This window comes from Ambystoma mexicanum, chromosome 11 (genome assembly GCF_040938575.1).
Source record: "Ambystoma mexicanum isolate Mex_15411 chromosome 11, UKY_AmexF1_1, whole genome shotgun sequence".
Taxonomy (NCBI): Eukaryota; Metazoa; Chordata; class Amphibia; order Caudata; family Ambystomatidae; genus Ambystoma; species Ambystoma mexicanum.
The window spans coordinates 983,556,612-983,581,623 of NC_090934.1; the positions used below are offsets into that span (position 1 = coordinate 983,556,612).

The 25,012-nt window shown below is 45.1% G+C and overlaps 1 protein-coding gene across 10 annotated transcripts in view; it reads right to left on the reverse strand.

Annotated features, from left to right (window-relative positions):
* Positions 1 to 25,012, reverse strand: part of NAP1L4 (nucleosome assembly protein 1 like 4) — a 1,556,420-nt gene that overhangs the window by 266,547 nt on the left and 1,264,861 nt on the right. For all 10 annotated transcript variants that reach the window (XM_069624142.1, XM_069624141.1, XM_069624146.1 and 7 more), the window contains one exon: positions 17,383 to 17,436. In XM_069624142.1, the coding sequence (XP_069480243.1) occupies positions 17,383 to 17,436 (54 nt within the window). The remainder of the gene's footprint in view (positions 1 to 17,382; positions 17,437 to 25,012) is intronic.

A 25,012-nucleotide genomic window follows, 5' to 3' on the forward strand; every position in this document is an offset into this window, starting at 1 on the left:
TGTAATTGGTGGACCATGTGGTCTGGCAACTGTGCCTAAACCAGAGAGCCCTACATTTTGAAACACAAAGACTTTGCAAACCTCCACAGTGTGTGGGATTATTTTGCTAATGTGCATTAAGCGTTGACTGCCTTCAGGGCCATGCAAAGATCTTCTTGGCCAGGGCGACCGTTTTACTGGATTTCCTTTCTGAGTGAAGATTCAAGGTGGATGTGGCCGGCGTCGAGCTCACTGTGGAGGTTTGAAATCTTCCCCTAGCTGACTTTTATTTTTGGTGCGGTCGGCATCCACGGCCGGCGTCGAACATGGCTTCTACCACAGTGTGCGAATGGGATCTGAGATAGCTGCATTAAATGGCAATGCTGTCAGAGGCTGTGGTCCTTTATCCAGGATGTCCGTCAGTTCATGTGCAGTAAGGGGCTTGGATGCGGTGCGAGATGTAAATCTTCGACCTCTTTATCAACAGTTCTCCTCTACTGAGGATTAGGGTGGCCATAGGGGGGCAGTGTGTTGCAAATCAAGGTCAGGGGACGTATCAAGCCCGCTTGCCTCGTGCAAACCTTCAGCCAGAGCCAGCTAATCTGCTTGGTCCGTGAAAAAAAAATAAGCCGTCTGTCCAAGCTCAACCACTCGTTGGCTCAAAGCCAAAATGGACCCGATACCCTTTGTCATAAATCTATCTCATGGCGTCAAAGAAGGCCAACCAAGATTCAGGGAAAAAAGAACGCTCGAGCATTGGCACTGACATAGAGGATATCGCTTCAAAAGGCTTCTTGGCGCCAGTGCCTTGAGCATCAGCGCCAAAATCGGCTTTGCAGTTGTCGTGGTCGAGCTCAACTGTGCAAGACCAGACACAGTCACCTTGGCGCTGGAAACTCATGGCGCAACTGGTTCTGTACTCCTCTGCGGCATCGAGATAGGAGTTGTACTCGCCACAGCTTTCTGGAAAAGCAGGAGGATTTGGTCCTTGAATGCCTCCCACTCTTGGGGTTTCCAAAATCAGGCAGGTCCTACACTGCTCCTCCGACAAGTCTGAGTCGCGTTTGACCTGATGTTGCCTTTTCTTTTTGTGGGAGGATGAGGACGACAAATGGCGTGAAACACTTCGGGAATGCGAATGCTTCTTCGCCTTCTTATGGTGCCTCTCCTTTTTCGGGAGTAAGGCATTTGGTGTCTTGGCCAAGGATTTTCGACAGAGGCCACCCGAACGCTAACTTTGCAGAGCGTTCCCCAATACACTTCCCTAAGATACTTTGGGTTCATCTGCTGAAAGGAACCACACTGCTCAACATTGTGATCCTTTCACAGACCACTCATTGACTAACATCTTCGAGCCGCAGTCTGGACAACGGTTGAACCCCAAAGCTTTAGGGCCCGACATCTTGATGAATTGTCCAACAAAACATTTCTCCACTAAGAGAATCTTGCGAAAGAAAGCGTGCTATGCATCCGAAAAAAAGGAACGGAGGTACGGGGCACAGTGATAATACATGTACAGCAGACATAACGTCCGGAATCAGGGAGAGGCATGGTTGAGTCAAGAGGATTCGACGGTCGAAGTCAAGTCATACTGTGCCCCCTGTCAAAATGTTTCAAAAGATCAAATGACACAGAACCAACAGCCCACTCAACACCCACTCCCCAAGTGCTTCGCTGCGCTTGAAGCCTTATGGGAGCTATGCACCATGCGCGGCTTCCGAATCACTCCTCCCTTGCCTCTCCGTTCTCAGCAGGGCAACAGCTCGCCCACCAGCCACTCTGCAAACAGAAAATATTATTGTCCAAGGATCACATTTGGTCGGCAACCAATGATTCTAGCTGGCGCGGACCAAGATACTGCAGGTACATAGGCAGCAGTAAAGCGCAAGCGGCTACTTGTGCTGTTAGCAAATGTATATTAACGCCCCACCATTGTTCTCCTATTATCCCCCTGTTATTGCTGCCTCCATTGCTGCTGAACTCTGAATTTTGCACATTGCGCTTTATATTCTATACTTCTTTGGGGCAGCCAGACATATCACACGCAAGATACAAGTCTCATCTTTCTTTCTCATTGGCTTTCGCCAAAGGAGGAAGTAGTTGGTCTCTCCAGCCGGACAGCATACTGCTGCAAGTTCATGGAGCAAGGAGACTGCTGGCTCCTTGCCTTTGAACATGGACTCTCCTGAACTTTGATCTTACAAAAATTGGTGTAATAAATATCAGAACAATGAAAGTGGTTCCTATACAGGTGAATAGGTCAGCACATCAGAACACACATCTATTGGGTTTTTCAATAGTTCAAAGCAATGAGGAAAAGAAAAGCTACCTAGAGTGAAGTAGTCGCGGGAAAGAGGACAAGGAAAGCGTGCAACAAAAAGCCTCATTACCTGCATTGGCCAGCTACCTGAGGTAAGTGGCAGCTAAAATTGATCAACAATTGAGGCCGAGCACGTGCTCATTGCTACCAAGAATGCAATGTCTACTGCAGAACTGGCTCGAGATATGACCCTCCCCTCCAATAATCACACTCTTGCAAGGAAACTATTCCTATGGCCTCTACAATGCCCAACAAACACACAATACCTCCATCAATTCAAGAGGCGGTCGTAGCAGTATCCCAAGCACCTAAATCACCCTTGTCAAATACCAGAGACTTCCCTCCCCTGGCGGTAGTCTCATCAGGTGTGCTTTTACAAGAGTACAAGCAAATTACACTTGTGGGCATCATAATAGGCTAGCATCAGTTATAGTGATGCAAGTTGACCAAGTTAATCAATTGTTAGGAAGGGAGGATTACAATAAAGTTGGTGATGACTCCCCGATTACCTTGCTAAAAAGGTAACCGCACCTTCATTTTAGTGCTTGCGAACACAATGCACTCCATTTATGGATTTTATTGTTAATTAAAAAATGTTTTTAACACTGTCAATTTTAGACAATCTTGTAAGATCTTTTAAAACTAAAATTATGAATGCAGCTACGAACAAGGGCAACCTTGCGAATAAATCCATTAATCGTACCTCAAGTGGGAAGGAGCAAATACTGATCCAACCACCAATCAATATATTTTTGTGTCCCCTTTAAAAGATCCTCTACAGCCCCTTAAACAACCGCTAGCTATAAACGCAGATATTCATGCTTCATTGGAAGGCACTAAAAATCACAAGAGACCAAAACAGCACAGGGATCATTTGGAACAATTTGTTTGTTGTTCTTGCCATCGGCTGCATTGCCGCTAATGGGAGTACTTGGTGAAGTACCAACTTTAACGACTGGTTACCTAACAATTAATGAAAGAAAGCAGAAACTTCATATTTGTAAATACCGAACAATTAAAAAAACAGAGCAGAAGTGGAAAGAGCATAAGTTCCTTCAAAGGGGACTACAATTGGGAAAAGCCTATAACCAGCATTGCCAACAGCCAGGAGGAGGCTGTGAGAAAACCACAACAGAACAAAGGCGTAAATCCCCTTTCAGGAGATACACATTGGAGAAAGCTTATATCGTGCATCGCCAACAGTCACAAGACTGTGAAGCCATTCAAAATTGAAATCGGCATGGGGAGGAATTTGGAACCCAAACTGCAACAGTCAAGAGGCTGCAAAGAAACAGTTAAACACTGAGAATAACGTGCATACTCTCAGTTTGGGGAAAATTGAACACACCTAACAAGAGTCAAGAGACTTTAAGAAAAGGCAATTATTGATCAACCCTCCTTCCAGGAGAGACTGGAGTGGAGAATCTTGGAATCAATATTGCAACAGATTTGAATGTAGTTGTAGGAATTTTCTTCCTGGCAGGCGAGTACACCAGCAAAGAAGAAGATGATGATGATTTGATGAAGCATAGGTGTAACAAAAAGTGTGGTGGAAAGGCCCTTGTTCAATCAAAAGAACTCACTAACGTTATTAGTTGTTTGACAAGCTGTGGCATCGCCAAGAGAAGTTGTTCTGCTATCCTGACAAAAGTAGTTAATTTCACGACAGTGTGATATGCTAATAATTGTTGGACATATTGAAAAGAACACACACTTTGGTTTTGAACTTGTATTTTGAAAGAAAGGCATTTATCATTACAAGAAGGATTTTGTGGAAAATGCCAGTTATAAGTTGAAGAAACTTTTGTCGAAAAAGACAGTATCTGTGTCACAGGGAAAGACAGTGGTGGAAGAGATTTTTTATGTTACCTTGAACAGAACTTTGTTGAGTCAGAACTGTTCTCAAAGTATTCCTGAAATAATCAGAGGGGAAGGGAGCCCAACCCTGGTAGCAAGGCGTGCTTTCAGATCTCTAAGTTTGAACTGAAAAGTGTTTTGTTGAACTAGAGTTAGCCATACATTCCTTGTATCATTTTATCGTATGCTTTAGTGTGAGGGTCAAAGACCGTTTGGACACTAGGTCACATTTCTTTAGTTTTAGTTTGCTAGGCAGGAACCTCTTTGTTAGGATAGGGAAAGATAGGCATTTATCCCATCCTTTTTCTGTAATAAATAGCTAGATCTGAGAAAACCTTACCTTTGTGCCTGTCTCGCATTTCTGACACCTCACACAGCCCACACAAACATAAGAGAGGCCTTATTGAACTAAAACTATTTGTAGATGCGCTGACATGGCAAACTGAAACCAAAAATGGAATCCTGGGAGGGGACTTCAATTTGAAAACTGTAAATGGTCCCCCTTTCAGTCTGTTAGAAGATACTGAAGACAGGCTTTCTGGTATTCTGTAACCTGTTATGAGTGATTATGCATGTGCTCTGATGGGTTCAATTAACGGTCCTGGCTTTATTAATGGTCGTGGTCCAAATGATTGGCCTGGGAAGTATACATTAAGGGCTACAAAGGGACAATGCAGTGATGACTATTTTTGTTTTCCGTTAAGTACTGGGACTTTTAAGCATGATTTTTATGTGGATGAGGATGCGTTAGTGATAACCATCCAATAGTACTTTAGTTCAAGTGGTTTAACAATACAAGCACTATTAACAAGAGAAATTTGTCCATGACCCATTTAGCTACATGAAAACGAAGACTGAAATGGGTGAGGACTGACTAAGCAGCATCACAAAAGAATATTGTTGGTGCAGATCAACAGATAATCAATTCACCATTACATGTCCCAGCATCACCATATGAAATTGTTTCTAAATTTAACGTTCTGATATCGGACAACTTCCAGTTGCGTTGTTTGAGAAAGAGGAAGTCGCTAAACAAAAGGATGGTTTATCAAAGTGTTTACAGGTTAAAAGTAAGCAGTCTTCTTTGTTAAAAAAAGCCTGCAAACCGCAAACTGGAGATTACCATGGCTAGAGCCATGTATCTAATAAACAATTTCTAATAGAAAACATGAACTTCAAAACATTTGTGGCAGGAATTCTATGTCAAGACGGGAGGCGAGCATTATGCTTCAACTTCTTTAATCTGCTCTTCAGTAGTTTCAACAAATAAACTGAAAATGAAATCAACTTGACACTCTTTTAAAAACATTTCCCTTCGACTCCTTTCTGTAGTCCATCACACTTCCTGCCTTTGCTCTTTAGCCACTTCCTGTCTGTGGGTCCACCTCTTCTTTTCCTGCTCTTCAGCAATATGAGTGCATATCTTTACTGTAGAGCACCGTCGGGCCCAGTGGTTCTCATGCTTCATAACAAGCACGGTGGGGACCCGCTCGGTCTCCTGGACAAAAAGCGGTTTTAGCGAGCAGCAACAAATTCCCCCTCCCTTGGGGTGAGGGCAGGGGTGGCGGATAGAACTCCATAAAGCATGCCAGAGCAAGCCCAGTAGGAGCGCTCATCAAGCACACAGATAGAGGCACGTACGCGAGCGCCAGCAGGACAGCAGTAACATGATTACATGCTACAGGCTGCGTGTTCACTTTCAAGCACACTGCTCTACTGGCAAATGGCTATCAAACCAAGAAACACAAGCGACAAGAAGATTGTCTAAAAGACATAGCCAGCAAACCGCTTTAACGAGACAAGAGGGGGTAGACAAACAGCCCAACGGCTGCATCCCCAGCTACTGTTAGAGAGCAAACGGAGTCCTGCAGACGTGCAATTCAGCCTGCTATGTTCCTGGAAGCGGCACACAGCACCATATGGGACAGAACCATGTAGGAAAACCTTAAAGATAAAACGGGTCTAAAGGAGAGGAGGAGCAGGCAAAGAGCGACCTAGTGCTCCGTTTCAAGCAGGTGCTTGGAAACTCGTTGGTAGAAGCAGAGTCAGACCTATCCAATAGAGACTAGCCTCCCTGGTATCCATTCTGGGCCAGAGAAGTAAAAGCAACCTAAAGACTAAAGCAAGCACGCCCGGGAAGGCAAATACTGAAGAGAGCCTTCAAGGGAGTAACACGACTCTGAAGAGGAAAATCTCTTACTGCCCCGGGTCCACAACATGGGGGTCGAAAAGCAAGACCCAGGGATTGCTGACATTTTTGGCAAGCTGAAAGAGGCTTTCCTCCAAAGGGCAGCGGTGCCAAAATTCCTGGCCCCCAGAAGATAATATGGGCGAGTCAGATGTTGGCTCTGATGATGAATCCCCTGAAGCTACTGTGTCCTCGCAGGAGGACAGTAAAGCCGAGAAGCCAGCCCCTGTAGGCAGCAAGCAAGCAAACCAAGAATTAAAAACACTTGAAAGTGCCACAGACAGATATTGGACATGTTCGAACCAGAAGACATCAGGAATCTGTAATAACTTGGAAGCTGATGAGCACCCGAACCCGCAGGTAAGTTATTAAGTAGGTTTATTGTAGTTCAATTGCCAGGAACAAAACATTGGCATGTCCTATCCAAGTCAGCATACCTCCAACTGCCAAGCATAGAATCCCCTTCAGATCACAACACACCAACACTCCACTCACACTGACCTCACTACATTCCATGTACAGTGATGTCATCCCCTCAGCTAGCAAGACACATTACAATAGAATCCCAAGTCCTTAGACTGGCAGTTCTCGCCTAGAGTGGCAAAATATATGGCACAAAGAATTAGAAAGGCGTTCGATAAGGGCAATGCTAAATGTGCCATATCCTCAGGCGCGGAGAGGGCTTCTCTAGAACATTGACTCTAAACTAAGCGATCTCGCCACATGTGAGGCATGTGAAGCAGCACAAAGGCTCTTTTTCAGAGAAGTATTTGGCAAAGAGATGGGGTGGTTTGTTAGGACATAGAGGCTGTGAAGCCGGTCGCTTCTCGTCGCCCCGAAGACCCCAGGGTGCCAGAGCCCACTACTGGGAATTAAGACAGCAAGACTCTTTCTTCCCGACCAGGGGAAGATATCCTAGAGGCCGCAGGAGCAGATGAACTGGAGAGAACAAGGAGCAAGCACAGGCAAGACCCATACCATATCCTCCAGTAAAGGGGGGGGGGTGGGGAGAGAGACGCAGAGATTCTGGTAAAACTGGCGCGCGCTATCCAGCGATGCATGGGTGCTCCAAACAACCTGAGGTTTACATCTAGAGTTCATAAAACACCCACTCCAAGTAGCTAGACCTGGCCCAATTTTCATGTCGCAAGCAGAGCAAGCGCTCCTTCACAGCGAGCTTCTCCAGTTCAAAAAGAAGGCCATCGAAAAATGCACGCAGACCCCCAAGATCGCAAGCAATATGCTCCTGATTCACAGGAAAGAGAAACTGCGGCCAGTAATAAATCTGGTGGTGGTAAACGGCTGGGTAATATACAGGCCCTTCAAAATTGAAGGCATTCACCAGCTGAGAGACATTCTAAGGAAAGATGGCTGGCTAGCCAGAACAGACTTAAAAGATGATCCTGGTAGCCGCAGAGTATCACCCTTTCCTATCATTCAGCTGGGAAAGGCAATTCTGGCAATTCAAGACAATGCCGTTCGGACTCGCCTTGGCCCCGTAGGAGTTTACCAAGCTCATGAGATTAGTAGCAGCAGCCATTTAAGAGAAGGGCATAAGCGGACGACAGGGAAATGTTTGCATATAAAACAGGATGGGTGAAAACCCTCCTGGCATCCCTGGGGTTTCTGATCAAACAGGAGAAATCGGATCGCTCTCCCTCAAGCAGGTTAGATTTTCTAGGCTTTGTGGTAGACATGAAGAAATCGACTCTGGAACTCCCAGCAAAGATGATAAGAGATATCAAAATGGCGATAAACTCATGCCTTGTCAAGGATGTCATCTCCATCCAAGCTTTAGCAAGGGTAGTGGTGTTACTAGCATCCACCATACAGGCGCTATTCCTGGGCCCTCTACACTACCGAGCCCTGCAGAGACTAAAGATCAGGTATATGTAGCAGGGCCTGAGATACCATCAATCGATACCTTTAGATCAGGATTCAAAAAGAGTTGAGATGGTGGCTACAGAACATGGACACATGGAACGGGCGTGCCATCTTCGGCAACAGGCCGAACCTAGTCATTGAATTTAGACTCCAGCAGAGTGGGCTGGGGAGCCCGGTGCGGTGCTCTGGAGACATGAGGCAAATGGAGCTCCAGAGACTCACCACTACATATAAACTGTCTAGAACTATTAGCTGGAACTTTGGCAATAAAAGAGTTTACAGAGGGCAGTGCAAATGGCTGCATCCTCCTAAAGATGATCATATCGGCAGTCTGGTACATAAACCACCTGGGAGGGACAAGGCCCATACTCCTAGTAGAAATAGCAAAAGAATGTTGCCACTAATGCCTTCAGTCAGGGATCTCAGCGATAGCAGTGTACCTCTGCATAACAATCAATGTGATTGAAGATTGGAACTCACATCACCTGACTTATTTGAGCGACTTGAAACTCGATAAGTTCGTATTCCAGCAGGTGGATCAGCTATGGGGGCCAATCCGCACGGATCTGTTTACATCCAGACTGAACGTGCAGACAAGCCAATCCTTCAGCTGGAGATTAGACCTGAGCGCACTAGGGACAGACGCTTTCCTCAGGACTGGAGCGGGGGGAGTGCATTATGCGTTCCTGCCCCTTTGTGATGAGCAGAGTACTAGTGAAGGTCCGCAGAGAGAACGACGATAGTGATCGTGGCGCCCATATGGAAATCGCAAGTATGGCTTCCAGCTCTGATGTAACTTTCCTCAGATTTCCTGTGGATTCTCCCGTCAGGGATACACCTGCTCATGAACCCAACTGGGTTGTTGTATCTTCTGAGAGTGAGGGGCATGCTGCCTCTGATGGCTTGCAACATGCCGAGGGAAGATGGACAATGCCAGGCATTTTGAGCCATGTTGCCAAACTCATCTCAGACTCTTGGGCCTCTTCCACATGCAGGAGCTACGACAGCCTGGGGCATAAAACGCTGAAAGTATTCAGATCTCAGGGCAGTAAGGGCAGAACACTCAGTAGTCAGATGTCTTATAGACTCAGGTTCAGAAGGATGCGTACAAAATCTACACCTGCTATTTGTAGTGAGTTTGCGCTTATAATGAACATCGTTAGTAGCCCAGAGATTCAAGCTCAATCTCATGTATACTTCGGATCAGGGAAGCAGGAAAGTAAGCGTCAATGGTATCGAGTTTTTTAGATGGAACTACCTGGTCAGTGAAATGATGTAACCTGGTACAGATATCCATTGTTCTTATCAAGTAGCTCCTCCACAGTTTTAGCTTAATTTTTGTTTGGGTCAGATATCAAATTAGCAGGTTCAATATTTTCACTCTTCAAAATTATTTCAATTTTAGTTCTCTAATTTTGCATTTTTAAAATGTTTAGTAATTAATACATGTTTTGACACTATAGTCATGATGTCAATCATTTTATCTGCCATCAAATATTTTCTGTATGTAACGATATCAGTTTCCATGTATAGATTGCATACAATGATACTATACCTAGTTCATATCTGATATTGCACATCGGAGTAGATTGGGGCAGACGTAGAGTGGATCATGAAAATAGACCCTCTAGTTTTTGCCAATGTATCTCAGTGGTCCAACATCTTGATTCGGTACCATAAGTCAAAAGGGGGCGATCTTCTGCTTAAAAAGGTAATATATGGGCAGACAGAATTTTCCATAGCTAGCCTGGATGATTTTGGCTTGGGAGATGAGTTTTCAATTTTTGTCGAATGTCAGTATGATAAGCATTGTCAGCCGTCCGATTGCTAATGAGGATGCCCAGGTATTTATACTCAGACTACATCCAAGTGATTATCCTGCAGGAGCCACAGGTAGTTTTTAGACTTTCTTCTCTTGTTCATTCCCATGATCATTATTTTGCATTTGTCTTGGTTGATCATTAAGAGATTAACTGTTACATAGTTGCTCAGTTTGAGCAAGAGGGCACGAAGACCACTGGGTGTTTTCGCCATGAGGACTAAGTCGTCAGCATAAAACAGACAGGGGACCACTTAGCCCTCTAATCTCGGAGGGTCTGAGACGATGGCGAGAAGAAGTTAAAGAGCGTAGATGCTAGCAGGCACCCTTGTTTAAGGCCTCTGGCAGTTTTAATGGGCTCCGAAAGGCTACCATCAAGGGCTAATATTATTTGTATTGACGTTTCTGAGTGCATCTGGTCAATCCAAAAAGTTAGATGTTCCGGGCAGCCTGCTGAAAATAATTTTTGCATGAGATGATGTCTGCAGACTGAGTCAAATGCAGACCGAAAGTCGATTAATGCCATGCTATACGGCTGATTTTGTTGTTATTCCTCTAATTTTATGGCATGCAGTGTATGAAAATTAATTGCCGTACACAAACCAGGCATAAAGCCTTTATGGTTAGGATAATGGAGGAGTCTAGCCATTTATCAAATTCTCTCAAAATTAATTTACAGAACAATTTGCCTGGGACATCCAATAGGGTAATAGAGCTACAGTTTATGGGTTTTGCACGGTCACCCTTTTTGTAGATCGGTATAACGATAGAAATTATCCATGAGATGGGGACCTGGTTTGAATGGATGGTCTGGTTGAAAATAAACATTATAATTAAGGCCCAAGCTGTTGGATGTTGTTTCAGCATCTGATTGGACACACCATCAGGGCTTTGCGCCCTTGAATTTCTCAGTTTGGAAGCATGAAAAATAATGTCATCGAAGTCGAAAGATAGCGGTCCTGTGTATGTTTTATTAGGATAAAATTCCTTGGATGACATATTAAGGGCTTATAAAGTCTTATAAAAATGAGACCCTACTTCTTCCGAGATGACATTCATTTGACTGATGGAATGAAACGGCGCATGGGCTCGGTTCAGCAGGCTCCATATGGCAGCCGAGCTTTTAGAGTCCAATGATTTAATCATTTGTTCTACGTTATGTTGATAGGTTAAGCCTTTTCTTGCCCTCAACCTATGTTTATAGGCGGAATTAAGAGGTTTTAGTCGTGTTACTCCTAAAGAAGGAGATACAAAAACGAGCCATCTTTTCTCAGCCCGAAGAAGGGCTTTCCTTTGGGCCACTTCAGGATCATGTGTGAAGTGAGGGTTGTTTTGCTCCATAACTGTACATTTTATTGATTTTGAAAATCTGCCTTATCCCAACATAAGGAGTGTCTAGGTAGCTGGCTTTGTCTGTCTGATATATTTGATCAAGTTTTTTCACACAGGCATTAAGAGTATTAGGATCCAATAGAATCTGTTCTTCTCATTATTAAGTGTCGGATCATAAGCATGAGAGGAAAAATGGGGTTTCAGGGTGGTCCGCCAACTCCACGACATTTCTAGAATCTCATGGACGCTCGAGAGTTGGGGGCCTTCTGCCTTCCTCTATGCCAAGTGTTTGTGGGCGGTATGTCGCCATGGAAAAAACCATTCACCATAAATAGTTGTCAATGCTTCATGATGGGGTGCCACCGTAAGGCAGTCGAGGAGAGGACCTCAGTCTTTCTTTTAATGCTGCTGAGATTAAGGTCACCGACTAGTATGGTATAGTCACATTTGTGGTCAATTATTAGATCTAGAAGAGATTTGAGATCTGTGCATGTTGATCCCAAACTGGGGGAATGGAGAGCCATAGAGCCACGATGTCATATTTTTCTAATGGATTTGCTTTTATAGCAGTACAGTATTTGAAACCTCTGGTGTTCCAAGAGGCAAGTTTATACATGCAAATATCAGTGGATTGTTGAGATGAATTTTGAAACGTTTGTTTAATTGTAGTGAAATCAGAGTTGAAATTGCACTGATCATTCTTTGTCATTGATTGTTTAAGACTGAGTAAATTCCTATTAGTTTCTATCTGGCCTATCTTGGTCAGTCAGAGTTCTGCTGCCGTTCAGTAATAGCTTAATCAATAGAAATTCCATGTCATATAATTCCATATGCGCTTAACGCATTTCTCACAAAGCCCAAGCTCATCCAGAATTTCACGACGGCTAGGTCGTGATCATGGAGAAATTCGATCTGTTCAATGTCATTTGAAGATATTTCTTCAAGCGCGGGAATGTCTCCCAAAAGGTTCATTACAGAATGTGTTTAAATCATATGCTGAATAAGGGTGGGCTTGGTATTGTAGAATAAGTTGAAATAGCTTTGATTTGCCGCAGGGGTTTTAGTAGAGTTTAAGTGTAGCTATCGAGGGCATGGGATCGTGCTTGCACAGTTGTCTTTTGTTGGATAGGTTGCTCTATAAGGGGCGTCGTATTGGAACATTTCTCCCACCTAGGCAAAATAGCAGAATGTTTTGGTTGGGAAAAATATATTTGTACGGATTGGGCAATTTGTTCTGTCCTATCTTCAAGCGTGAAACAGCTGTTTGAGGCAGCACTTGTTTGTTCATTCAGGGTTTCTTTTTTTCTTTGTTGCATGAATCGCTCCTGTAGCAACTGGCAAAATTTCCCCTTTGGGAATCATGGTGTTAGTTACGGTTTTCATATGAGCTATATTTTTCGATTGTGTAGCTGATTGCCACTCAGTCAGGCTCCCTAAAGCATCAAGAGGTTCATATGTCAAAGAATTGTTATGTTGGCTGTTTATTTTTTGAGAGAACGCTTTTTTTGTGCTACTTTTCTATCTTTTTTTGTAATGGCCTGGGGAGCTTGGTTTGACATTTTTGGAAGCGTTAGATTTTGGATGAAATGGCGCAAGCCACTTGGTCTATCAGCAGTGCCAGTTTTGATATTTTTTGTCTTTTTTGTTGTTTCTTTGGTGGCTTTTATGGCAGTCTTTTTCTGGAATATATTATAATTATTTGACACGACTGCTACTGTCTCTTTATGATCAGCAAGAGTCTGGGTTATAACTGTTGTAGTCTTCTTTGTTATAACAGGTTGTATAATATGTTCTTTTTGCTTTCATTTTTTCATGCAAGGTTTATCAGGTTGGCAGCTAGGTTGGTTGTATTTGATTGCATCAGAAGTTGTTGGTTTCTGAAGTAATTCCTGAATTTCAGCTTGCGGGACACTGTTCTCGTCAAATGCACTTTTAATTGAGGAAGAGGGGAGAGGGAGAGAGCAGTCAATCAGAATTGCCTCATTCACTCGTGCATCACTAGCAGCAACGTTCATTGTTATAAAAGGTCGAGTTATTCCCTAATACAAGTGCAGATGAGGGTGGTTACATATAGCATTTGGAATTTGTCCTCTCTGGAGCTCTAGTAATAAATTGTGCTGTATGTTCATTTTAGTATCATAGTTTTATACAGCTTTGCCAACGAGAACAACGATATATTCATGGAGTGCAGTGAGGTGTCAATACTATTTGAAAAATTCACAGCAGCTGGGTCAGGGCTTATGCTAATTGAGTCTAGTTTACGCCTCGGTGTCGGATGATTATAAGAAATGGAAGACTGTTGAGTTCTGATCTTCTGTAGAAAACATAGCAGGCGATTGTGACAATTCTCTTCTATTGTCATCTTTGGGTTGTATTGTTACCTTATTGCTAGGTGCGTTCACAGGTATCTCAAGAACGAAAACTTTTGCTGTCTGATGTGTTAATTTCTCTCTGTTGGTCAGAGTCGGTTTTTCGGAAGTTACATGCTCACACAACTCGCCAGGGATATTATGGGGAGTGGAGGCAGAAGACAACCTTTGGTTGTCATCGGAAGAATACTCGCCTCTATAATGATTGTTTTTACAAAATAAGGAATAGGAATCAACAACGCTCCCGCTAGCACTAAAGAATTAGGGGGTGTGTCAGTTATATCAATGTGTTCGCACACTTCTTTTGTTTGAAGTGATTGTTACGAGTTTGCTGGAGCCACAGAAGGCAGAGTCCTATTGTTCTCTATTACCGCATTTGAATCAGCTGCCCAAAATTTACGAATGTCTGACGTTGCAGAGCGAAATCGTGACTTGTTATTTGCACTGCTACTACGAGCAAGCTGAATGGAGCGGAACAAAGTTTTCTGTGTGATTAAAGCATTTATAGGGTGAGTAGTCATCTCTAAAGCAGTCGGCACAGTCGATCTCAGTGTATACGGTTTCTGCATGAAAACACTGAGAACTCCACCAAAGCAGTTGAACACAGGATCGTTTGCAGACTACTGAAGTTGTTTTTTGTTTTTTTGGGTATATTAGAGTCTCATAGGAATATTCTGACTTGCAACGCTTCACCCACTCTGAAATAACGTACGCAAGTGAAGAGACAAATAAAATCAGAACATTAAACAAATTATCAAAAACGGCACAGAGACTCATGAGTATGCAAGCGATTAGTCTGGTCCCCCGACAGCACTTCCCAAAGCACTTACTCCAAATGCGCGTGTGTCAAATGCACACGCCCAGTGCTTATATGTGATTGTGGGAAAGGGGCGAATTCAGCAGTAGTTAGCACAGTAAGTGGTAATTTTCTTGAAAAAGAATAGCAGGAAACACGCTCAGAGCCTCCACAGCCAAAAGCACTTACCAAAGCACTTACTCCAAATGCAGAGTATTTAAGGATCGGTTCTGAGCACCTAAAGAAGAGGTGGATCCATGGACAGGAAGTGGCTAGAGAGCAAAGGCAGGAAGTGTGATGGGCTACAGAAAGGAGTCAGAAGGAAGGGGAATGTTTTATTAAAAAGAAGAAAAAAAACTGTCAAAAGGTTGATTTCATTTTCAGTTTGTTTAAACTGCTGAAGAGTAGATTAAAGAAGTTGAAGCAAATTGCTAGCCTCCGAGTCTTTAATAAAATCAAGACTCCTTGCGCTGTAAGAAGGGGTAATTGTCATTGGTCAATGTAGCTGCAGAGAACAAATTCAAAGAAATGTTGGGAATTGGTGATCCAGTAACCCAAATATAAACCCAAGGGGACAAGGTCTGAAAGATATGGTTCTGGACATTGCATGGATTGACCATTTTACCAATCTATAAAGTGAGAATCCTAGGGATGAAGCTAAGGACATTGTATCCGCAAATCGGTTTGTGTCTCAGCAATTATCTATGCAAACTCTAGAGTTTAATATCAATGAAGTGCTGAGGTCATCATGAATCAAAACACTAATCAATGCTCAGGGCCAGATGGCATTTGTGCTGACCTTTTCCAGGCAGAGCGAGATTTATGGGCTCCTCTATTAACGATTGCCTTCAATGCTATAACTAGGACAGAATCTATTCTGAACTCTAGCGATTATCCAACTCGTATATAAAAAGGGTCCTGTAGAATGCCCTATGTCTTACAGACGCTTTGAATGCACCATATCTGGCCAGGCACTTTTGCAAAAATAGAAGACTGGGCGGAACGGAATAGCATACTAGCACCCGTACAGCTTGGATTTTGACCAGGGGTGGGAACATGTGAGCAAGCCAACTATTTATAAAAAAAAGAGCCAATATATTTGGCGCTTATGGACCAAAGCACAGCCTTTGACAAGGTAAATCATCTGAAATTGTGGCAGTGCTCAGATCCTTAAACTGGCCCACAGAAATCCTAAGTTCATTATTAAATACCCATCAAAAAACACAAGCTTGTATGAGGGAATTACATTTTGCATGCTTCCTTTGCTGTCAAAGCTGAAGACAGACAGGGCTGTGTATTAGCCCCCTTATTATTTAGTTTAAATATTAATAGCCTCTATGAAACCCTGTTATAAGTGGCAGATGATGCATCGAAATTGGGGGAAACCGTGTTACCAGTTATGACAAATGCCGATGCCACAGTCGTTCTTGCTCGACCCTCCACCGCAATGCCCTGCAAAAGCGCTGATTTCAGAGTATACTCTCTTTACTAACAGATTAGATCTGCACATAAACACAACCATAACTGATGTCATGGTGTGCTATAGTGGCAAATCCATATCACGATTTCATGTATAGTAACAAACGCAGTCTTGCAATTGAGGTGATTCACTTGACAGATTCTCTCCTCTAATCAAATAGGTCATTGGCTTGCAAGCACTGATGGAAAATCCTGCAGCATGGCTGGTAATCGACCAACAAACATTACCAGCAATCTCAAGGGCTGTTCCACCAAACGGGATGAGCAATCCAGCACAGATGCTAGTTTTATCTAGGACACAAAGACTTATCCCAAAGATGGTGGCAGGGATGTCCGTCTTCTTCCCCGCTAACAGCTCCTTCAACGACAACTTAAGACATTTTAAACCCCCTCAAAGATTCTGATACACGTCTGGAGGCAAACAACCACTCAACAACCTTAGCAAGGACAGCCTTTTTCTTTAGAAAACCTGCCTTTCTTTAGCCTGCCTACCCCCTCCAATCCAGCACCGATTTAGGTTACTTCTTAGGGTCTTTGTGAGCTTCCTCACCTTTAAGCCGGGGTATTGACACCAGGAGCATTCACCGTCTATCCAGTCACGTACGTGAGCTAACTCCCTAGAATATTCCCCAGGAGAATGTAAACCAGATTTACAGAACTCACAAGAGTCCTTTTGACCATAGTTCTTCTGCATACACTTCCCATGGGTTTTGAAAACTGGCACCACCCCAGCTACCTAGGTGGCTCAGAACTAAAGGCAGCTAAAAACACTATTCAAAACAGAACTCAGAGCTCTGTCACAGTCTTGAAAACCAAGTGCAAATTAGCAGAAGAAATAATTGTTGACCTCTTCTCAGGGGTTACTTGGCCAATGGGCAAAAAAAGGGACATTTGTCTGGGACACTGGTAGGTGGTGATGATGATTTACTAGAGAGGCTAGCTACAGAGCATGACATTGTATAAATCCATTATCCCTTAAAAGCATTATGACTGTAATGTTAGCTTGTTCAAGGGGTTCCGAATATGACAATCCATGGAATTTTCAAAAGTACACATCAATAAAAAAAATCCAACAGTGGGGAAATAGCATTGTTTAATCACAAGCAGCATAGTGTACCTTCACCCATGTTTAAACCTGGGTAGTTTTGATATGGACAAAACATTTTCAAGACAGTCTTCGATTGTGAACACATTTTGAAGGTGTACGACAGAATAGAATTATGAAAATAAAGGTTGTAAAGAGGCATATTCCAAAGAATTCAAACTGTTGGTCAGTCATTTTTTCATGCAGTCGGATTGTACACTCTTAGAACATAAAGGTAATTCAGAACATGTACACTATTGTTAATAGGAACTTGCCTTGGGGTCACATTTTGCGTCATCGTCATCCTCTGCTTCTTCACCTTCTACTTCCTATAATCAAAACATAACATACATTTATAAGCAAATAAGAATGAAGGACTACAATTTAGGCTGCGATTATTGAAGAATGGCTTCAGTGAATGGCAGCATTGCGATAAAGTTCTGTAGCATGCAGACAACATAATCAGTGTTTTAATTTGACTTCCAAGTGACAGAATGACTGAGCAGTCAAGTAAACTCCAGATAAAGTGAGCGGATTTGAAGATACTTTAAGAAAATACACCAATGGGATATCCACACAATATAGCTGAAAAATATCTTATTATAAAGTTGTGTCTAATAATCAACTAACTCACAGGACCAAGAAACATCCTTTTTCTAGGCCTGTTAACATTGGTTACCTAAAGTCGCATTTTATCCCTGCTTGGGAAGATGGCTCAGAGGCAACATCTTGGGAACAAGGCAGTGCTGAGCAGCAAGTATTCAAATCCCTGTTTCTGCGATTCGAAGCCAGAATCTGGCATGAAGCGTGATAAAAAGAAAAATGTAATTCATGGTCCAGCACCATCAAACCTGATGTCCCATTCTCACAGGATCTCCAACCTCATCTATCCCCAATGCATATAATGGCTCCTCTTACCCACCCTCATATCACACGCTGACTTGGGCTCTGGAATGCACAATCCCTCTATAACAAGACTCCCTACATATCTGAACACTTCAACTCATCACCCACAACATTCACTTCTGGCTATCAAAGATACCTGGCTATTCCCTCATGATTGCTACACCAATGGCTCTCCACACTGACACTGCTACCTTCTTCCACTCCCCTCAACCTGCTGGGAAGGGTGGTGTCATGAGGCTTCCTTTAAATAATGCCCCCACCACTGCTCCCTCCAACCCTCTGACATCACTGCTTTCTCTTTCAAATATGCCACCATTAAACAACTCCTTCCTACATTTCACCGTCTGGTTCCCCATCAACCACCCTGGTCCGTAAATCTCCTTCCCTGGTCTGAACCTTCCCCTCAAGTCGTTTCCTACCAACATCCCTATTGAAATGTTGGAAGACTAACCTTTCCCAAGGCCTAGGCAACCACCCGCCTTGTACTTATTAATTATCTATCTAGCTATCTATCTGACCACTGCCTCTACGACCAGCCTACCCACTCTGGTGGGAACTCTTGACATTGTCTCTCCATCACTCTACTTCGCTCTCCTCCTCTGACCACTCCATTGATCCCCCTCTCATCACTCCACTGCTCACTGTTAAGGTTTGGCGCCTAAATACTCTACTTCTCCACTCCCCCTATTCCTGCATCTTGCATAGACTGCTTTTTCTTGCTTTCACCACGCACCTACGACTCCATTTGAGCAACACTATCATGCATGCACATTCACACCTTCCTGTCCCCATCCGAAGTTGTAGATCACGTTTGGGATTCATTCACTCAACAAAAACATGCATGGAGACCTATGATGCGGATGTAAATTACGGACCGATTCTCAAGCCAACACACATTCCCTTGCTGCCCTTGCCTTTGCACAAAGACCAACGACGAACCCCATTTCACAAACCTAATCTCCTCCCTTCACAAATCACTTTAACACAATTGGATCTACCCCCCCAGCTTTCCTCCCCTCACAAACCAATTTCAGATGATTTGCTCACTTATTTTTCTTCTAAAATCTCAAAAATGTACGACTCACAGCACCCCTTATCACCTTACTCCTGTATACCACCTTTCCCCCTGCCCCGTTCTACTCACAACTACTTCCCCTAATTCCCCAGCCAAATTAGCACCCTTCCTTTGCAGTGGCAACTAATCTTGTACGACCATCGACCGGTTTTCCAAAATCCCAAACACATGCCCTTATCTCTGCAAGCTCTTCAACCTCTCTCCCTGCTAGACTCTTCCATGTCTCCTTCAATTCTGCAACTTTCCTTCCCCTTTTGAAGAAACCCTCTGCTGACCCATATGTCCTGAAGTATCAGCCAGTTTCTCTTCCCCCATCATTCAAAGGTCCTTCAGCGGGTGGGTCTTCAATCAGACCACTAAGTGCATTGATAAGGGCCTCGGAGTGCCATTTCAATGTGGCTTCCATTGTAAAAACTCCACTCCATAGAAGTCACCAACTTCAAATTCTTTTATACTCCTCATTTTGGACTTGCTTTCAACACTGTTGACCACTCCCCTCTCCGCACTCTCAAGGAGCTTGGGTTTTGCAAAACTGCTCTTGCCCGAGTTGCTCCTACCTGGAAGTTCGCTCCTTTAAAATCTCCCGAAACTCACAAACCTCGAACCCCAAACCTCTCCATTCATCTGCCCTAGCTCATCCATGGCTGAAAATATCATCCCTGTCCCTGAATAGAATTAGTTTTCCTTTCCCACCCTTACCCCAAATATCTTGAAACGGATTACCAACTGCCTCACTGCAATCATTGACTGGATGGTCACTGTAGCCTCATGCTGAACTCTTCAAAAATGGAAGTCATCTTTCTCTCATTTTTCAATGACATCCCTCCCCTCACTTATTGCTCCAGCCTGGCCACCTTGCTCTATCACCCAAGTCTCCTAACCTTTATGTCTACCAAATGACCTCTCTAATGTTCCTCCCATGGATTCCTCACCTATGATAACCCTATCCTAGCGCAGCTGTTCTTCAGAAACCTTTCCACTGCCAGCTGGTATTGTGCGGCTCCGCATCGGCTTAAGCCTCTACGGGCCAGCAGTGGACATGACATTGGGGCAGATATATATTGAAGCATCACACCCCGTAACCTCAGTTCTGATCTTTTTCCCTAGCAATTTGACGTTGAGGAACTGCAGAACTAAGGTGTAGTACCTACCCAAAGAGTGGCAGGTAGGGAATGCAATGAGGAATCTGTGAGAGGAATATCCATCAGAAAGAACATTACCGAAAGATAAGCAATTTGTTCTCCTAATGGATTCCTTCCACCCATGGATTCATCACCTATGATAGACTGACAACATAGTATGTAAATCAGGTAGAGGGAAGAAGCAAGTACACCACCTAGACCAGAAAACTTTGGAGGACTACCCTATCGGAACGGTTATCCTGTACCGCAAGGAAACCCAAGTAGTAATGCGTAGCAAACATGTCCAGAGATGTCCATGTTGATGTCTGGCAGATGTCAGACAGGGATTCCCCTCTGCAGGGCAGAGGTGGCAGCGCTCCGTTGGTACAATGTCTCCTAAGACATTGAGGAAATACTTGCCAGCCAGATCATAGCATTCCGAGATGTAGAGACTGATCCACCTCTTGACAGCCCTGCCAGCACAAGCCCCAGCGTAACCTACAAAAAGCTGGTCATCTTCCCTAGCCATTATAGTAAGTGAGACATAGAACTTGAGGGCCTGCACCAGGCCCCGCCCATCGAACTGTTGCACTGCTTTGGAAATGTGAGCAGAAGAAAAAATGCGGGAAGATGGATCTTTTGAGACAGATGGAAATCAGAGACCTCTTTTGGCAGAAAGTAGGGACTACCTTCAAAGTCACCTTCTCTTTGGAAAAAAAACTAATAGAGGGGTAAAACAGACAGCACCTAGAGTTCACTCACCCGTCTCGTGGAAGTGAGGACAACCAGAAAAAGGGGTGCAATCTAATAAAACAGGAATGTAGGGGCTCAAACAGAGCACCTATCAGTATGTTAAAACTAAATTAAATTCCCACGCCAGAACCACAATCTGGCAGGGAGGAAATTGGTTCCACAAACCCTCCAAGAACTGCACAGCAGTGGTGATTGTGAAGAGAAAGCCCTGTTGAGGGGTCCTCTTGAAAAAAGAAATAGCAGCAAGGTAACCCTTTATAGCACCAATCTGGAGGCCAGCTTGGACCAAGGAAGTCGAAAATCCAACACAAGGGATGCCGGACAGGATGAAGATTCCAGATCTCTCTCCCGGGACCAAAGCGAAAAAATTTACACCTGCAGGCATAAAAACATTTTGCAGCGGGCCTCCCGCTGAAAGGAGTACATCAAGGACATCGTTTAACAAGTCCCACTCCTTGTGTCTCAGCATCTTAGTAGCCAATCATGAAGTTTCAGGCTGCTGAGGTTCGGGTAGAGGACCCGCCCCTCTGAGAGCAAGTCAACTCTCCTCAGAAGGAGCCAGGGAGGGCAGATGGCCAGGTCCAGCAACTCCGGAAACCATACTCCCCGGGACCCCGCATAGAACGATAATAAGAGAATGTATACAGGAGGTTGAAAGTCCACTCGACTGTCAGTGCGCCCACCAGAGCTCCCGTACAAGGAAATTCCCTGGAGCAGAATAACTTGCACTTCCTGTTGACACTGGAAGCAAAGAGTTCCATTTGTGGAGTCCCCCAAAAGGAGTACTCCTCCAGAACTTCCTGGCAGAGCTCTCATCAGTGGGAGGCCAAAGTCTGCCTGCTGAAGGCATCCGCTGTGACTGTCTCTCTTCCGGCCAGATGAGGCGCCGTCAGAGACACACTGTTCTCCAGAGCCGAGAGCCACAGTCACATTGCTTCTCTGCACAGGAGGCAGGGACCCCACACCACCTTGTTTGTTGAGGAAGTGCATGGCCACTGTGTTGTCCGTCATGACCAGCACATTCTTGTGTTTCCCAGATGGGAGGAAAGAGGCCAGGGCCAGCCTGGTCGCCCTCAACTTCAGCAAGAAGTTGTGTTCCTGAGACTCTGTGGGAGACCAGAGAACACTCATTCAGATCTGACAGGTGAGCACTCCAACCAGTCAGAGATGCGTCTGTGACCACCATCACCTTGTCCAAGCGGGACTAAACACGCCTCTCAGCAGGTTTTCCTGTTTAGCCCAACACGAAAGATCCTGAGCCACCTGGTCAGAGACCTCTAAAAGGTGCGAAATGCGACCCTGAAATTGAGACCATTGTCAACAGAGAAGCCACTGAAGCAATCTCATGTGCAACCTTGCCCGCGGCACCACTAGGATGCAGGAGGCCACGAGGTCCATAAGGCGCAGGAAAGCGGAGGCCGGGACATGTTCCTGGGATTGGAAGACAGCAACTAAGCAAAAGATGTTCGCCACTCGGTCCTCCAGTGGGAATGCCCAGCCCAGGTGAGTGTCCAACACTGCACCAATAAATCTGAGAGAATGGGACAGCGAAACCGAAGACTTTTTGCACTTCGGGGAAAAGCACAGGCTGTGCAATGGAGTGCATGTTTAGAGAAAATGGCTTGACCAAGTAGGGAGAGGCAAGAACGCAATCCCTCCTGCGGTGAGATGCCACCACTGCTAGCAGTTAAAACACTGGGAGCCGGAAAAAAAAGAACGGTAGGACTAAGACAGGACTAAGAAATGGTAGTGATGTTGGATCACCATGAACCTCAGGCACTTCCTGTGCTTTCGATGAATTGGCACATGAAAATAGGCATACTGAAGGTCCAGTGATACCAACCAGTCTTGGCTTGGAAGACCTGAGCCAGTGTAACCATTGTGAACTTATCAATGTGCAGGAACAGGGTCACCAGCCGCATATCGAGAATGGGATGCAAACCGTTGCCCTTCTTTGGCACTAGAAAATAGGTAGCTTATCACCCCCCCCCCCCACCTCGTTCCAAGCATGACACCAGCTCGATGCGCTCTTTGACATAAGCTGACGGACCTCCTGCAGGAGAAGGGGATTCAGCGACAAGGGGCTGGCCTGGGAGCTGTAGTTTGGAGGGTGCTGTAGGAACAGGAGGTAAAACCCCTGTTGAAAGACCTGCAAGTCCCAAGCTTCTGACATGGTCCTTGACCATTTTGGGCTAAACAGAGAAAACCTCTGTGACAAAGCCCCTTCACTGAGGTTGTGAGCCATGGTGTATGGCAGGGACGGAAGCCACAGCATCCCTCTGGACACCTCAACCTCTCTAGAAGTGCCTGGCGTGCCGAAAGCCTCCTGGGGAAAGGCAGGGGAGGGACGAAAACCTCTACCCCAAGATGACTGTGCGGAGGGCTGTTGCACAGCAACCCCTAAGGACTTGGCTGCTGCCTTTGGTGGCTGTACCTTTTGGAGGGCGTCATCAGCCTTAGTTCCAAAAAGTTTCTGGCCATCAAAACGCATGCCAACAGCTTGTACTCAACATCTTCTGCAAATCATGACGTCCTCAGGCAAGAGTGGCGTCTGACCACAGTGCTTCTAACCATGGAACTGCCCACACAATCCGCAGCATCCAGTCCCGATTGCACCAAGTGGCGGGCAGACTCCTTGCCATCAGCAATTATGGACATAAAGTTGTCCCTCATCTCTGCCTCGGGGACGTGCTCAGCTGCATTGGCCACAGCCACCCAAAAGCCGAAGGAGAACTTTGCATGGCGCAAGAGTCATTCACGGCACAGAGGGGAAGACTGCCCGATGCAAACACAGTCTTGCCGCAGGCATCAAGCCTCTTACTTTCCCTGTCTGGCGAAAGAGAAGGCCATGTTGAGGTGGAGGTCTTCAGACGAGCAGTCGTGGCCTGAACCACCAAACTCTCAGGTGAGGCATGAGAAGCGAGAAACACCGGGTCCAATGAGGCAGGATGGTGCTGCTTTGCCAGTTCCCTGTCCATTGCCGGACAGAGGCAGGTTTCTCCAAAACTGCCAGCATGGGGGCCTCAACTGCACATTGAAGGGCAGGAGTGTCTCCTTTTTGGGTCCATTATTCAAGATATCACGGAGATCGTACTGAACCTTGGATCTGGACGGAGCTGAAAACCCAAGAGTTCTGGTGACCATAGTCATCAATCACCAAAACCAGCTTCAGCCTTTCCTGGAATGGGAGCTGGCAGAATGTCCATCTCCGAGGAGGTATGCAGGCCACTGGCTACCTTCAGTTCTTCGATCAGTCCCAGTACATTCTTACCTTCGCCGCAGAGCTCCTGCATTAAGTCTCACCTCCCTAGAACCCAGCGATTCCCACTGAAAGGGAACCTGGTCACCCTCCTCGTCGTTAAATATCATATATCCTAGACATGAAGGTGTCCAAAGGGAGGGAGCGTACCCCGCAGAGCCACATTGTCAACAACGCAGATCGGTGCAGAGGACGTCGGAACCGGCGCTGAGGCCTTGGCACCCAAAGGCATTGCCCATCAGTTCAGAGGAACCTCAGCCATCTTCCGGTCTAGGCCAGAGCCTGTACGAGTGCAGGGGTGGTCCCAAACGGGTACCCTGCTGGTCGCAACAGATGCAGTGGGATCCAATTGGCACTGGAGATGATGGAGTAGGAAAGGGTACCTGCGCCAGCAGCTCAGGAGAGTCCTTGGAGCAGTGGCTCATCTTTATGAGGAAGAAGAGGAGTGTCGGTGTGAGGATTCACTCGGGGAGCGCAACCTCTTCAGACGCTGCTGCTGCTACTTTTTTTCCTTGCGACCTTGAACGAGACCAAGGAGCCTTGAGAACGAACACTAAGATCTTCGTCACTCTTGTCCAAAGGGCCTGTGGGTGCATGGAATGGTATGACACGCAATCATGGGTGTCTTGGTCCTCACCCGAGCATTAGAGACAAATCCAGTGCGGACCCGAGACCATCATCTGCTGCCTGCAATCTGCACATGGTTGGAAGCATGAGACCTTGGAAGAGGTATGGTGCAGAGAAAAAAAATCTCAAAGCTGGACGAGCGTGTTCCTTATTCGGAAAAATAG